Source organism: Tetrao urogallus (assembly GCF_951394365.1).
Source record: "Tetrao urogallus genome assembly, chromosome: 6".
NCBI lineage: Eukaryota > Metazoa > Chordata > Aves > Galliformes > Phasianidae > Tetrao > Tetrao urogallus.
The window spans coordinates 44,411,447-44,428,018 of NC_136819.1; the positions used below are offsets into that span (position 1 = coordinate 44,411,447).

General features: G+C 36.6%; 1 protein-coding gene across 6 annotated transcripts in view; it reads right to left on the reverse strand.

Moving 5' to 3' along the window:
* RPS6KA5 (ribosomal protein S6 kinase A5) overlaps nt 1-16,572 on the reverse strand; it is a gene marked incomplete at both ends in the record, with an annotated part of 59,557 nt that overhangs the window by 42,049 nt on the left and 936 nt on the right. For all 6 annotated transcript variants that reach the window (XM_079536892.1, XM_079536897.1, XM_079536895.1 and 3 more), the window contains one exon: nt 6,915-6,986. In XM_079536892.1, the coding sequence (XP_079393018.1) occupies nt 6,915-6,986 (72 nt within the window). The remainder of the gene's footprint in view (nt 1-6,914; nt 6,987-16,572) is intronic.

Sequence of the window (16,572 nt, forward strand, 5' to 3'; positions counted from 1 at the left end):
AAAATGACTGACGGCACAAGGGTTCTCAATAGTTTTCATGAGAATAAAGCTTAAGTAGCACTATTTTAATCAAATGACTCATGACACAGTCAATGCCACAATCTCCAGTACCCTATGAGAAATCTGCTTATAAAGGCAGCACTGCTGCAGCCATGTGAGTGGCAGCAAGGAGAAGGCACACGGGCTTATGGCAAGAATGCTCTTACCTGATAATCTTATTTCAGAAAGGCTTTTTATCTCTCTCAAAGGACCACATTTTGATGTTCATCCTCATAAAACTACTTGATACGTATACCAAGCTAAGGCAGAAATGTTTAGCCAGCAATACATTCCCCAACAGAGAATGAGAATCACAAACATGCAGTCACCAAATATTTGATCCCAAAATTAATTTACAATGTATTAAATTGTGGAAGAACTAAAAGACTACATTAAGTATGCATAAATAAACTAGATAGGACTGATTCTTATGGTTTTTTTAAGTGGAGCAAGACAACGAAGGTGATTGCAGATTGATACAGATATCAGTCCTTATAATACAGGGGTTAAGACTTCTTTTCACAAACACCTTTTTTATGAGTAAGTACTTAGTAATACACACTACCGTATGTAACAATTCAGCAAGTAATTAGAATATTCACTTATCGAAAGCCAATGAACTAGAAAAAATTGTTTGTCTAAATGCAAAAGACATTAAGCCATTGCATCATGCCAGCTAATTCTAACAAGAAAAAGAAAAGCAATTCCTACTGTTGATAGCACACAATTGGTTTTGTGCTTTTTTAAACCCACTAAAACTTGACATTTATATACGGAAGAGTTTCAAGTAGTATTTTTAAGTGCTAACTCAAGGTAAATTACATTTAAATTACATTTTCACTGTCAGTGTAAGAACAATCATGATACAGCAGTAACACAAGGCTCAGAGGAACAAGATACCTAATATATGAATGCATTTCACTGTTCTTGTATGAACGCGTGCCTTATGACCAATTTCATCTGAACTTCTTGTTGTTGACAGTGCATAATTTAATATAATTAAAGAATTCTGAGGCAGAGCTCCTACTGTGCAGAAACTTGTCCACATACATTAAAAATCAGGATGCAGCAAAGACAGAAAGGCAATCTGATCTAGCAGCTAAAAAAACCAAATGGTAAAAACAAAGAAAAAGAGCCAGGCAAAAACCTCAAAGATTGAACAATAGCATTTTGAAGAAGCAACTGTAATTCTCATTGTTCAGCATTAAATAACCAACGACAACTCATTCTCTGCCATCTTCCCTTACATATCAGACACACAAGAGTCTATAACGGACTTTTCTCAACACTATTAATAATAATTTCCTTATTCCATCAAGCAGCCAAGCCAACAATGATAAATACAAAAGGCGGAAAGTGGTAAAGAGGGTAAGCTGCACCTTAAAAAAGTACTTTCTACCAACAAGTTGCTTCTGTGGTCCGTTCTCTTTGGTCTTGTTCTTTTCACTTTGCTTGCCTTAAAAAAAAATGTTTCCTGGTAAACAGGTATTGCAAACAATGTCTAAGTTTTTTAGTTTTAATTTTTGATTCCCTTCCAGAAAGTTCTTAAATGAAACCTTTCATTATTCAGATAACCTACTAGTGGGGAAACATCCCTCATCTTGCACTGTTACCAAAACTGAATTATTTTTTTCCAAAATTTCTTTGAAGACACTGCGTGCTCCTGGAGTCTGATTACTAACTGATATCTGCCAGGATCATTTTTATACTTCCTTCTGAAATGCGGGATTGCATTTATTATTCTTCTCCAATTAGGCTGCATGACTTCTGACTCATTAGTTCCAGTAAGAATCTTTGCTATTCAACTCCAATTTCACGTCCCAATTCTTTCAGAATTCTCTGATGGATGAATGGGATTAAGTTGTCCATGTTTCAGGTTCTTCAAGTGAACACAGATCTTTCTTTTCAGTCTGCTCTTTCAGTACAGAAAAATTACTTCCTATTCCTAAACCTCCTCTCCAGTCAGCCAACCCACTTTCCATTCAACATACCTTACAGTTGTCCGAAGTAAAATGGTAATTTTAGTTTGGAATTATTTACAGGCACTCTCTGATTTGGGTTCATTCTTCTGTGCACAGTAAACCCACATCTTTCTTCTTCTTCTTTTTAATCTTACAGGAGAAGAATGTGTTACATTTTCTCCAATACTTCTAAAAAAATCTAACTTAATTTTGCAGTCTTAGCTTCATCTGAACACTTGGACCTCTCAGATGGAACTACAGTATTCCTTACCCTCTAACAAGATTGTGAACCTATTATTGAAATCTAACATTATTCCTATCAATTTACTTTGAATTTATATATCCTCCTAAATATCCTCCACATGTAAGTCTGAGATGGAATTCATGATTTAGTTTTTGTTTTCTTGGAGAGGCTTTATATCTTGATTTTTTGCTTATTTATTCATTTATTTAAGCGTTTTATAATATCAATCATGGCTTATAAATGAAAACCTTTGTATTTTCATTGCATCTTTTCAGCCAGCTTAGTCACTTCACAGTAGTTAATTTCCTTGAGTTATTGAAACGAACTTGGATAAGTATTAATGATTAGATAATTTTTTATTTTTACTGTCTAGCCACATAAAATTAATACACTTAAATCCTCATATGTTAGCAATTTCCATTTAAGCACTTAATTCTTGATGATTACACACAAAAATATTTTACGTATGACAATTTCATTCTCATTTATCTTCATTGGGGGGACTGTAGTTCATCCTGCACATCAGATTAGCAGGGCTCATGCTCAGCAGCCACGTGCATTCTCCCTTAAGCACAACTGATGGCCTGATTGAAAGTGGCACTTATTGAAATCAAAAGCAGAAACAGTTGAGCAGAAAAAGAAGGAATAATTATGTGTAGCAAAATGTATCCCCTAGAAAAATGCATTTCTTACTGTTAGTATTTCTAATAAGCATTTTAGAATGAAGTAAATAAGCCAAGCAGAAATGCATAAACCACTGCAGCCACCTCCTACTATTGTCCCCTTCAGGGCTTTTTGAAGGGTTTACATTAACCTGACTGCTAGGCTCTATAGACTGGATAGTTTGTCACAGGAAAAAAATAGATAGGAATAACAGCTGGAAACATTAATTCCACAGACATGAAAATTCCACATCAGCAAAGTTGTATAGAAACAGCTGAAGAAAAGGATTTAAATGAGAACAAAAAAGCTGGAATATCAAAAGGATATACTACACAGAACAAAGACAAGGCAGAGAAGTCAAGTAAACAGTAATTCGCTCCCAGAGTAGCGAGCATATTATTAATAGTTTTATTAGCAGGCATGTTTCTGTGTAGTTTGTTCTACTGATGTAAAAGTTTATTGATTTCTATTACAAGTTTATCATAATGATAGCACATCATGATCAACACAATACAAAGGGCTCCAATTTTGATTAAAGGGCTACTAACTCAGGTTTCCTTGAATTTTCCTGTGAGACTAAGGTGAAAAGAGATGGATGATTACGATGTTGTTGTAACACCAAAAAGTAAACTATAACCAGCACACTGCCAATCGTGCGTGTAGAACAAAGGAGGCATACTGGAATGCAAAAAGAAAGAAATGCAAATCAAAGAGAAAGTGTGAGATTATACTAAGCCATAGCATGAAGAAACACTATTTTAAAAATAGCTTATCTTAATTTATTGTAATTTTAACAAATAAACCTTCTAAAAAAAAAAAAAAACAACTTAAAAATCAAGATAAATTAGCCTTCACTGCCAACATCTGAAAAAACAACACACCAAACCTATATATGAGCTACCATAATCACACATGCTTAAGCATAGTGTAATTTCACATATTTTGAATATCATCTCTACTTACTACAGTTGCCTTACACCAAACTGTATTTTAAACTACAGTAATTAGTTAAAAATAATATTTACAGACGACACTTAATATGCCTGACAGGCATCAATACATAACATACATTGACTATATAATGCATCTACAACACAGAGTACGTTGAAAACAGTGCACTCTGCTTAACTCCACAGAGAAGAATTTTGAAAGCAGAAACTCAGCTCTCATTTAGCATTAACAGTATTGCAGTAATACCTCAAAGCTCTCATCAGGATAAGGCTTTTCAACTGCCAGAATAAAGATAGCTCTCGCCTAAAAACAGAGCAACATGTAAATAGAAGCCATGAGATGCCCCCTTTTTCTTTTTTCTCTGATTTGTTCCCAAACACAAAATAGTAGCCCTTTTGTCACCATAAATCAATTTGTCTAAAGTGACATCAAAAGCCAAGCACATCTTCAACTTCATAGAGCTTACAAGTAAAAGAATCGAGCAGTTCCCAAAACTTCTCCCCCTTCCCCCTCCCCAAACAAAACAAAAAACACAAACAAAAGAGCTCCCCCATCTCATCCATATTTTCATAGTGATAAATCACTAACGAAATTACAAGGGCTGCTTGGACAAGCGGTTAGGTTTAGGTTCCAAGAGTCACCCTGCCACCACAAACACCCTACACCATTTGAAAAACATCTGAAATACTTCAAATTTCTGAAACAATGAAAAATATCATTTCTCATCATTTTTTCCCCAGAAATGTAAAAGCCATCTAATAAAACCTAAAGCTTGCACCACAACCAACAGGCAGTTAATCTTAGAATGGCATTTTAGCTTCATCAAATTAGGTTGCCAACACACAGATAAAACTTGAATATACACTGAAGAAAACATCCTCCATTCTTATTCTCATGGAATAAAAACCACAGAACAAAGTAATCAATACAAAAGCATGCAAACACCCTCTGACCATTCTCTCTCTCTCTTTTTTTTTTTTTTTTTTTTTTTTTTTTTTTTTTTTTTTTTTTTTTTTAGAGCAATCCTAAGGATGACAGCAGAAATGCAGACAAGTAGTTTTGGACAACAGAAACCACATATTAATTGAGGCTTTTAGGGTATAATTTAATGCTAGTCTCCAAAGACAGCCTGCCATTCCAAATACTTCTGAAATGTTGTGATTATAGATAGTTGTCTTTATGCTCTTTATCATTCCCTCAAGCAAACATATATTCTGGTACAAAGAACTGAAGAGCAGTCATAGTCATTTCTCCAATCTCAATTCAAGTATGAAAACAAGAAATTACAGGCCTGAACAGGACTCTCACAACTCCCGATACCACACAGTTAAGATCTTGTAGCAAAGTTTTCATGTAAACACTTGGTTAGATTCTTATTAATAACAGCTTTGATAAAATAATCTCTCCGTTACAGATGCTGCAAGGGAAAAAAAAGCAATGCATGCTGCACAGGAGAAAAATACATTAAGTAAAGTAGTGAATATATACTAACTGCATATCCCCAGACATTTCACATGCAGCAGATACTCTGAAATTACATTGAAATTTATGTCAAAAATTATGTTGAAAATTAAGATAATGTTCAGAGCTGCAAAGTTTCATTGACAATATTTAAAGAAGAAACACCAAGCACTGGTATACCCTGTTGTTAAATAACGCACCATTCATTCAGCAACCTCCTGCAAGGAGAGCAATATTTGCTTATTGCAACTCCCAGAATGCTTCTCAGTAGGAATTGAAACGTCCTCAGCAAGAATACCTAGGTTGCAGAATCTGCCAACAAGTATGACTGACTGTGTGTTGGGACGAGCAACGAAAGGACCTCTTCAAGACCACTACAGCCCTGTTCCCAGGGATTCCATATCACTACAAACACTGAAGTTTCAGATGGTCATTTCCTGGACAAGCAAAGAGAACTTGCTCTCCCTTAAGACTCCAATGGTCTTAAGATTTCTTAAGGACATATCTTAAGCTACTATTGGAACTACCTATTAAAGCAAAGCAACATGGATTTCCTAAATATGACACAATACTTCCTCCAAAACATCCCTTCAGAGTACCCAAGACGTCCTTGGCTTTCTGAAGTTTGCCTGGATCTTTCAGTCAGTTCTCGACATAGTTTGAAGCCCACCAAGAGGATGCCCCTAGAGCAACCTAACTACTAGACTATGATAAAGATAGACAGATGGGTTCCCTTTGGGTTCTTCACATACACAAATATTCAAGTCTTCTTGTCCCCTATCATCAACTACTGAAATTAAACAGCAAGAGTTCAGTTGTTATGAAGCTTTTTAAGTTTAAATTAAAAAACAAAAATTACTTCAGAAATAGAAAAATACACTGTCAATGATCTAATGGCATAATTTATATTATGTCTGCATGACATAAGTGTGATCACCAAAAATCTTTGCTCCTTTCATAGGAGTAATTTGTGCAATTACGGTCTCACTGCTAACTACTAATATGTAAATATGCTTTTAGTCTGCATGCATTCCTGTGAACATCCTTTCAACAAAGGGGAAACACAGTTTCAGGGCTGCTAGCATACGACATGTTGCAGATTGATAGGATGCTGTAGGATTACTTTCTGTAGTCAGCAGCATCACATTAAAATTTACAGTACAACAGTGAACATTTTCAATCTTAAAAACTACTGGGGCTTGACTACAACAGGAAAAGACTAGTAAAATTTATGTCAAAACATATAGTTGGACTGGAAAATGCCACTGAATAGTATATTGAAGCTGCAGCTTTTTCAGAAATGCATCAAAACACAGTTTGAGAATTTAATGAAGTTATCAAGTTCGTGTCTTAACTTAGATCAGATTTTTCACCAACTATAAATACCTTCACAAATCTCCATTACTCCTTTTTTGAAAGTATATCTTCAGCAGACACTTCAAGCTTTAATATCTGACCTCTAACTTTGCTCTATGTTTGCTGGAAATCAATGCATCTTCATAATGTTCCAATTACCAAAAATTCAGTGAGAAAACAAAACTATACTTAAAGAGTAATGCTTCCAACACTCAATTTATAAAAACAATGCATCTTACCCCCAGTTCCAAGGACTTTCAAGAGCTCAAAGTTCTCAATGCCAACTTTCTCTGCATGGCCTGTCAAATTTGCTGAAGAAGGAAAAAAAAAAAAAAAAAAAAAAAAAAAAATCACATCAGATATGCAATACATCAAAACACCATATTCCTACAAGCTTTAGTAAAAATCAGTTAGCAGCTGAATGAAATAAGCAGCATTAAAAGGACATTCCAGCAGCATATTGTACTACTGCTTGAAAAGCAAGGAAGAACAGTACTTAATGTCTTCATAGAATTCTCACTGAAACCCACCTAGCCCAAACTTCTGCTCAGGTGCTCGTGCTGCTAACAGCTCCAGGGGCTAACATCCACAACCTTCCCCGCACAAACTGTTCCAGGCATTCATCCACACCAACAATAATGTATTCTTTCACTAATACGTAACAGGCACTTCTCATGTTCCAGATGGCACCCGTTACCTTGCATCCTACCACCATGCACCACTGAGAAAAGTCTAGAACTGCTTGCTGTGTAATCTTCAACAGTATACTTCTAGAAAGCAATCATATATTTCCTTAATCCTAACATCCTCAATATTACCGCGTTCTTGGATTACATGGCATTTAAATTGATGTAAACAGAGCTCCAATGACCATTCATTTAACACAGAATTATTAAATGTACAAAGACATTTTGCTACGACAGAAAGGGAAAGACCTTGAATCTACAAGGCCAGCACATCTGGAAAAACCTTAAGCTGAAACTGAGTTTTTTCATTGGCTGGGGAGTCCGGGAAGAGAGCTCCATGTTTGTATTCTGTACCACTGAGTATATTTTGTCAAATATGTTCTTCTAAGCAGGGAAACAAAGAGCCCTATTTTTATTTTTTCCATCTCATTCCTGTCATAATATTAGCCATCCATTTCTATTAACACGATGTAATAAAGCTGCTCGGTGAAATTATACAGATTAAAAGTAGGAAGCCAAAAAAGTAAAGAAATCTGATTTTCCAAGCCAAGTTCAGTTCATGATCCACTTTAACAAGCAGCTGCATAAACAGTTTTACTAGCAGAATTAGGGATGCAGTATCAAGCACCAGAAGCTGCATACGCTGCCACAATCACTAAAAGAAAGACTCATAGTAACTAAAGGCTGGTTTTAGAGGGAAAAAAAAAAAAGGAAAAATAAAAAGGAAAACCAACAGAAGATGACAAAATCATCTTCCTCCTTTCAAACCAAACCAGAATGTGATGTCTGAGAAACTTCATAAAGACCACATGCTTTCTGAATTCACTATCAAAATTCATATTATTTGTTGAACTGTAGTAATTCCAACAGCTCAAAGCAAATAGAACGCTAGACTTCAGAAAGACATCTCTGTGCAAAGAACAAGCAAGCATAAGAAAACCACACTAAATAAATGAAAAAGAAAACTCATGACTTATTCCAACAATCCTAGGAATCTGTAAACACACACAAATGCATCCACTGGGGATAGGCTAACAGTGCTCTCGTGCAAAGCACTGATGAAATCTCATCTGAAATACCATTTTCAATTCCTAACATCCATTTTTATGGGGGATTAATCAAGCTTGGAATAAGCAGAAAGAACACTTAAAATTACCAGGAGATTAAAAAAAAGTCTAAACATTTTCAGAGTTTTCTCCCTTGTATGAGTAGAAGTACATGACAATTGCAGATGTGAGCAAACCTACAAGCTATCCTAATATTACATGTAATAAAAAAACAGATCATAGAGAAATTATTCTTGAACTGATCACGAGTAGTTATTAAAATACAGAAATACATTTGGTAAGCAAGATTTAGTGCCAGAACTATTTACAAATCAGTGAATTAATATGCATCACATGAATTAAACAGAAGCTTGCTTTACTATTAGCAGCAAGTACAGCATTACAGTAATTGCTGAAGTCAGTAGCACGGATAACCTACCCGTCTACCAAGAGTGAGGTAGACCCAGACTGAGTGAATAACATAGGTGCTCTGAAAGTCACCAAAGAAATTCAAGACAAAACTTCTCTAGACTCTGGCTCAATAAATGCTGAACTCAGAACAGTTAGAATTTTTTTCACTTCAAAATCCTGATTCCAAACTTCCATTATGCAGTATTCCAAGAAGGTTTTTTTACCATCTGATGCACTTGAAAGGCATTCTGCTGACAGCTCTTCAATTAAACACTCTTCTAGAATGCACAACAGTCGTTTAACAATGCCATATTCTTGCAACTGCGTAAGACAGAGAACGGAACACAGAGAAACACTGCATCCCCAATAAAACGCTGATGATTCGTAACACTGGCTACAGTCCTAGAAAGAGATCAAGTCACACAGAATCACAGAATTGTAGGGGTTGGAAGGGACCTCTAGAGATCATCGAAATCCTGAACTCTGTCCATTAATCTGAGTTATACCTTAAACTCATTTTAATTTGCATTCCATATTAAATAACAGTAGTGAAATGTTATCCACTGTCATGAGACTAGACAGTAAGTAGATGAATGGTAACTCATTTATGTACTTCTTACAACGTGAACCATTGTTTTGCACCGTGGACCACAGTTTTGCACTACCCGCTTAATTCCATTTTACTTTCATTTTGGATATTTAATTGCTTTAGAAAAATGATGAAATGTCTTGAAAGTTATTGTATTTTTAATAACAGAAGTGGAAAAGAATACAGTGGAAAATACGCTTATTTGTGATAAGAAGCCCCCCCCCATTCTTTTGGCATTATACTAGGGAAAAAAAGCATTCCTCAAGACCAGGCAGCTAAAGGTGCTGCATAACACATGGAGGCACGAGAGGACACTAGTGTCATACAAACTCTGAGAATGACTCCCCATAAAGAAGGCAGCAATATTATCCTCAATGTAAAATAAATCAAAACACTAATAATACATCTTCAAAGCTACAGAGAATGATCAACAATTTCTCCTCCCACCACTGTCATGTCTGGCAACAGCCTCAGTCCCTCTCTAAAGTCATTACCCAAAAAATGCAAGCTGAAGAGCCTGTGAGTGCCCATGCCATTCTTTCCAATGACACCACTAGAACAGCTCTTTATCACCATTTCCTGAAAGTAGCAGCAGCAACACTTTTTGACAATGAGATATGGTGTGGCTTCCTCCAAAACTACAACTGCTACATGACATCTCCTTGGATTGCTTTGAGGAGCACTACTCCCAAAGATCAGTTCTTACCTTCACCAGCCACTCCTAAAGAACCCAAGTGTCCACTGCTGAAGACTTTCCAGAACTGCTTTCAGCAATTCAAAGATAACTGTTCCAAAGAGTCCAAGAGTCCTTAAAGGGCAGTGACAAGAAGGCCTTCACAATCTATGACAGAACAGTGAGAAACCTCTCCCATCCCCAAGTCATTGGCACGCTAGCATTACTAACAGAACATGACCCAACAACTACCTGTGCAACCCATACAAGGACAGGGGTGCAACAGGATGTACAGTCATCAGTGAGGCTCCTTCCAGCCGCAGTATCACAGCATCTCAGCGTGCGCAATGATGCCATTCAGACATAGTAGCTGCAAACGCAGCTCAATTTAAGAGGTAAGTACAAGAAAAGCAGCTTTGAAAACAATTATTTCTCCATGCCCTTTTTCTTCACTAGCAGAACAGCACAAAAGAAGGGTATCAAACTTGGAGATGAAGGAAGTACTGCCCAAGTCAGTAGGACAATGGTTTCTCAACAAACTATGTGAAGCTGCACATAGCACAGCAGTACAAATGACATGAACACATCAACGGAAAATACACACATAGTAAGTACACGATTCATTCAGGGAAACAAGCAAACTGCATAGGCACCCAATTAGAAAAAGTCCATATTTGCACATTTCCTACAGTACATAATCCACAGCATCAGCATTGGGCCAACACAGCAAGGAGAACATAGAGCTGAGGTGATGACAAAATACAGCAGACCAATCCAGAAACAAGGAAACTGACTAAAAGGAAAGGCCAGGCAAAGGCCATCCATGAAAACAAAGAGGAAACAATGGTATTGGTCTCAATTATCACCTTTGATGAATGCAAATGTCTAGAAAGACTTGCACTGTGAAAACAAACCTCCACATGCAGAGACACCAAAGCATAAAGCAGCATGTATTACTGTTCTCAGCTCCCAAGAAGCAGAGCAGCCTACTTGATTCTGGCAATCAGGACAAAACGCTTCTACTTGATGGAATATCTCCAGATGACAAAGGAATTGACACCGTCACCTGCATTACACTTGAACTTTGAGATGGCTCACTGTGAACTGAGAACTGCACAAGACAGTAGAGCAGAATGACTACTTCCTTACTCAGTGAACTCGGACTCTTTTTCCTTGAGATTAAGCAAAACTTGCAAGCTATTTACAGGAGGAGGAGGGGATAACCAAAAAAAAGAAAACCAACAAACAACACAGCATATAACCAAAACTACACAACTGCTATTCATTAGACACTGATGAAAACACATCCAGGATGCTGTATTAGTTTTCTGTTGTATACATGTTTGAAATTACACCTTGGATTGTAACTCATTTCAGCAACTGAGATCTATTGTGAAGACAAGTAAAAAAAACATCTCACAATCCTTTCAATATGAAAGACTATCACCAGCTAATAATTGTCAGGCCACTGAACAAAAGTTCCATCTAATCAGTACAAGGAACCATCTTACAAACTTAAAATCAAATTCTCAAATAACAGCTATGAAAAATATAGGTAGATCTTGAGGTGATTAAAAAAAAGCAAAAATAAAATACAGCCACAGTTTGGACCCAAAGTGAAGGAGGAAAATTGCAATTCATGCTACTCTGAACTCTAGAATCACAACTGAGCTAACTGTGGCGACAAGCATTCATCCTCTGTAACACTAGGTGTTTAAGAAAGAGATCATCTGAGATGAAAAATATTCAGGTTTTGAAAGTTGTTAATCGTAGTCCAGTAGGCCTGGAAACCAAAGCTTTGCATAGCCAAAGAGGACAAAAATCTTCTGAAGTATTAGCTAAGTATAATACAGAATGTGGAAATTCAGAAGTACGAAATACTGTGGGAAAGGCAAAAAAAACAATCACTGCCATTATTAGCATGGATTGAAGCTGTAGAGCAATACCCCAAAGTTGTCATCTGTATATCAGAAGCTGGAAAAAAAAAACAACACACATTAATAACAGATTAATGATCCAAACACACAGTAGTCTGAGTTGGAAAATGTTCCATGTTAAAATCCATTTGCATTCATCAGCAGAAGCTATTACAGAAGTGATTTTGCTATGAGGTCTGTCATTACTGTAGGATGAATCACTATGAGGTCACCAAGATTCAGCCCAAAAGCATCCCATGGTTAGCAAGCTCAACATGCAATAACAGTATACACCACATAACAGCTAAGAAAAAAATAATTAGGTAACACAATTATAAGAACTTTATTCATTAACAAATACCAGAGTTGAAACAGCCAGATCCGAGTAAGAGATGTCTAAACACGGTGCACGCCTTTTTAAACCAGAGATGATAACCAAGAACAAGGTATGAATGAAATTTGGCCTTCTCTTTCAACAGAGATCAGCATACCATTTCATCAAAACAAACAAAAACACTCAATACAGCCCATGACTGAAGTGAGAATTCTTGATACAGTGTTAAAGTAATAACACAGGTTAACAAGAGAGTAACTGAAGTTTTGGGGGAAGGTGTTTACATACTGGCTTACAAGACAAAAGATAGGCAAACTGAAGAATTATCTTCAGAACAATCCTCTTTCAGGTGAAATTTCGTGACCAACTGTTCAAACCAGCATAAAATACTTATGAACGTCAATAGTCCCAACAGATCCCAAACCAAAACCAAAGCAATGACTGTAGTGCAAAGCCTCCACGAAGCAGGCCATCTGCCTACGTACAGAAGGTGTCAGAAGCAAAGCAATCTTAGAAGAGTTTGTACCTCATCATTGCATAAAGTTACAAATGCATAAAGATACAAATTTACGTTTACCAGAAAACAAACAACACCAAGCGATGAAGGAGATCCAACAGGAATATTTACATCAAGAGCTGCAAATCACACCCTAAGATATACAGGCTCTCACTTAAGTTTAATCAACTCTGTCAAATGCTTTCTGAACTGCTTCTTAAATAAGAGTAAAATTCACAGATCTGAGTGGTATTGAGGTATTAAAGGCTGCCCCTGTATCTCCCACAGCAAGACCAGCACAGATATATTTTAGTTCTCTAGGAAAGGACTGAAGTAGAGTACTCTACTACAGTAGAGTTTTGAAATATTTAATTATTAATATCTCTTGATATCTAAACATTATACACAAAGTATGATTATTAATTCCATAAGAAACAGCTTTTGTATCATTTAAAAAGCTTCCATAAGAATGTTTTCTTCTAAAAATAATTAAGAAATAGTGCTGCAGAGGTGCCAGGTGTAGCACAATAGCAAAGGCTGAATTCTCTATTTAATTCTCTATTTAACTCATGATTTCATCTCCTTTTTTAGGCACAGGAATCCCTCCTTACAAAGCAATAAGCTACCTTACAGCTACATGTAAATTCATTCTTCTTCAAATAAGAATTTGTCATATTAAATCCTTCAAACTGTTTTAACCCTTTCATAGCTTACAGTTTGGTGTGAAACTATTAGACTCAAGTGGAAATTCCAAATTGTTCTGCCTCCAGAACTCTGCAGCCCTTTGCTAAGTTACTTGCAGGCTTCACTCTCCTCTTCCCTTGCAAGTACAAACTAACACAAGTCCAAAGTTTGTGACAATACAATGAATCCAGTATCCCCTTCAAAACAGATTAGCTAAAAGGAAAAGAACAATGGCTTAAAACAAACCAAACACTTATATTGCCTATCTCTCACTAGCTTGCCTTAAGATCCCAGCTTTGCTCATTTTTGCCTCGCACCAGGCAGTACAGTAGTGAGATGGGCAACCTCCCAGCTAGACACATGCAACGGAGGTTCAGAATCCTTTAACCTTTATTTTTGTTCCACCAAAAAAATCGAGATTTATGAAAGAAGAAAACAAGAAGAAAATAAAATCTGTTGGCAGCTTATCTCCTTCTTGCCTTTCTATGTCACAGCTCTTTCCTCCGATATTTGTCATTATATTTTCCATATCCTTCCCCATGTAAATTGTTCTCTGATAGGCTTTACATTTGTCATTGTTCAGATCCCTGGCACTACGAGGGAACAAAAAATGTTAACAGGTAATTATAATACTTTCTCCACTGTAAATAATACAAAGCTTCTTAGGTCTCCAGAAGAGATGCAAAATTCTGACAACTCTAAGGTTAGCCTTTAAGAATATAGCCCCTCCCTTTACAAGATACAAGAAATGGATCATCCTGAAAAACTCATTCTCTTAGTATTTCCACTGCTGGAGAGCTGCAGAGAGAGTCAAAGACAGTCACCACTTGCAATCAGTTGATCTTTGCTATGTTTTTTTTCCCTTCCTGTCAAGAGAAGGGGATTCCACTTCCCCCAGAAGCTCACTTCCTTCCCAATATAAGGGAAAGGAGATGGCAACTATTCTCGGATGGCTGTTTCTGTTGGTTTGTGTAACAATCTCTTCAAAACAAAAAAGAATTGGTTGCCAAATACAAGAGGAAAAAATAAAAAAAAAAAAAAAAAAACAACATTAATTCAAATCTGTTCTAAAAGTCACTGCTGTGCCTACAAAACAGCCAACCAAAAGTAACAGTCAGAGTACATGTACACATACAGTTTGATTAGTAGTAGGGAAAAGTCTGATTCTATGCATCATTAGAATTAAACATAAATGCACAGAGCAGTGCCCAAGCATTGCAATCTAACAAAGAACACAGCATCTCACAGGCAATCGAGTGCCACCGTTCCTTCCCTATCACAGAGCCCATCTATGAAATGATGTTATTTTCTGCAACTGCTTTTTGCTGAAGCAAAGGAGAATGAGTTTCAGTGCCCTAAGAACACAGAATATAAAGTTAAAATTAAGATTGACCCTAGATGTCAAAAGACAGAATTATAATTTCAAACTGAAAGTTTAAAAGAAGTCAAGCCATGATATATAAGGCTAACAAGTGACTGTTGCTTGATACTAAGTAGAACCTCTGCAGTGTAGAGATAATACTACATGTCCTCCAGTTGTGCATTTCCCACAATACCACAAATTTGTGCATATACTACAATACTGGCTTGAAGGTAAAAAGCAATCACATGTTTTATTCTCAATTTGTTTCATCTTACACCAAAGTTCTATAGTACATTTACTTACTCACCTGACTGCAGTCAATGTCAGTCTGTAACCAACTTCATGTTTTTTGAGTAATTACATGACCCAAGTAATTGCAAAGCACAACTAGAGGTTCACCTGCACTATGCTGATTTGAATACACAATTCTTTCTACTTTGAATGAGCTACTGTTATCAAGAGGTTCACGCAACAACTTCCACAACATGAAAAGAAGGCACTCCCTTCTCAAAGAAGCCACTAATTTCTACCACAATAATACACTCTTCCGAAGCATGGTGGAAACTGACCTCTTTTTCATCTGCCAACTACTTTTGATACTCTCTAAATCATTCAATTAGTCACAGAGCTAGAAACATCAAAGGAAACACAAAGAGGAAGGGAAATCCAGAATCTAAACAAATCACACGTTAAGAAGATATTCATGGTACACAACCTCAGTGTTTTAAAGCAGCAAAGATTCTTACAGCTACAATTCCTGCTTTGAGGAATGCCCTTGCCCTCTTTCCCAAACTGCAGTGAAAATAAATAATCATGCCGTGCATTTTATAACTCTGCTGGGTTGACCCCAGGCAGCAGCTAAGCACCCACACAGCCAGATCGAGGGCAAAAAGCTAAGAAAAGCATCCAAAGTATCCTTATGTATATGTATAAATTATACCTTTCTATGCAAAAGAGCTGAGGGCAATTCTTCTCACCAAATTATCACATCTTCATGCATTGCACAGATACAAGTTCTGAGACAATCTCTTGCTATGCCATGCATAGCAATGACACTATTGACATCTTCAAGAGTAGGAGTCTCCCAGGAGTACATGACAGAGCAGCTCCCTCCTCCACCCTAATGTTCCTGAAATAGACGAGCCATTGCTAGAAAGCATTTTTCAAAAAGCAGAGTTTTCTAGATACTTAATATGGAGAGGGAAAGCAACTGACTCCCATGAAACTACATTTCAAAAGCTTACAAAAAGACAAACAAGCCTGGTCTTTTCTTATTTAAAATTAATTAAAATACCAGTGCTTCCTGATTCCATAAAGCTTAAAAATCAAGATCAAACCAACTGTGCTGTTAGACAACATTTTGTCTAGTGTCACTGAACACATTTATTTTTCAAAGTACCTCTAAATTACTGTCTTGCAGGGATATGTGCTGTCTCAATGTCTATAAAAGAAATCTTCACAGAACTGGAGTCCAACATGGAACAATCGCAATCCACATCCTTTTCCCCTACTTCTTTCTCTCCCACATACTAAAATCTAGCAATACCTAATAAGACAAATATGTATTCCACCATTTCTTTTTTTGTTGTTGCTGTTGTTCTTCAAAGAAGGAAACCACAGCTTCTTCGGTTTCTGCAGGAAGAGCTTTTTTTTTTTTTTTTTTTTTACGCTGCAGTGATAGCTATGCTCCACTGGGGTA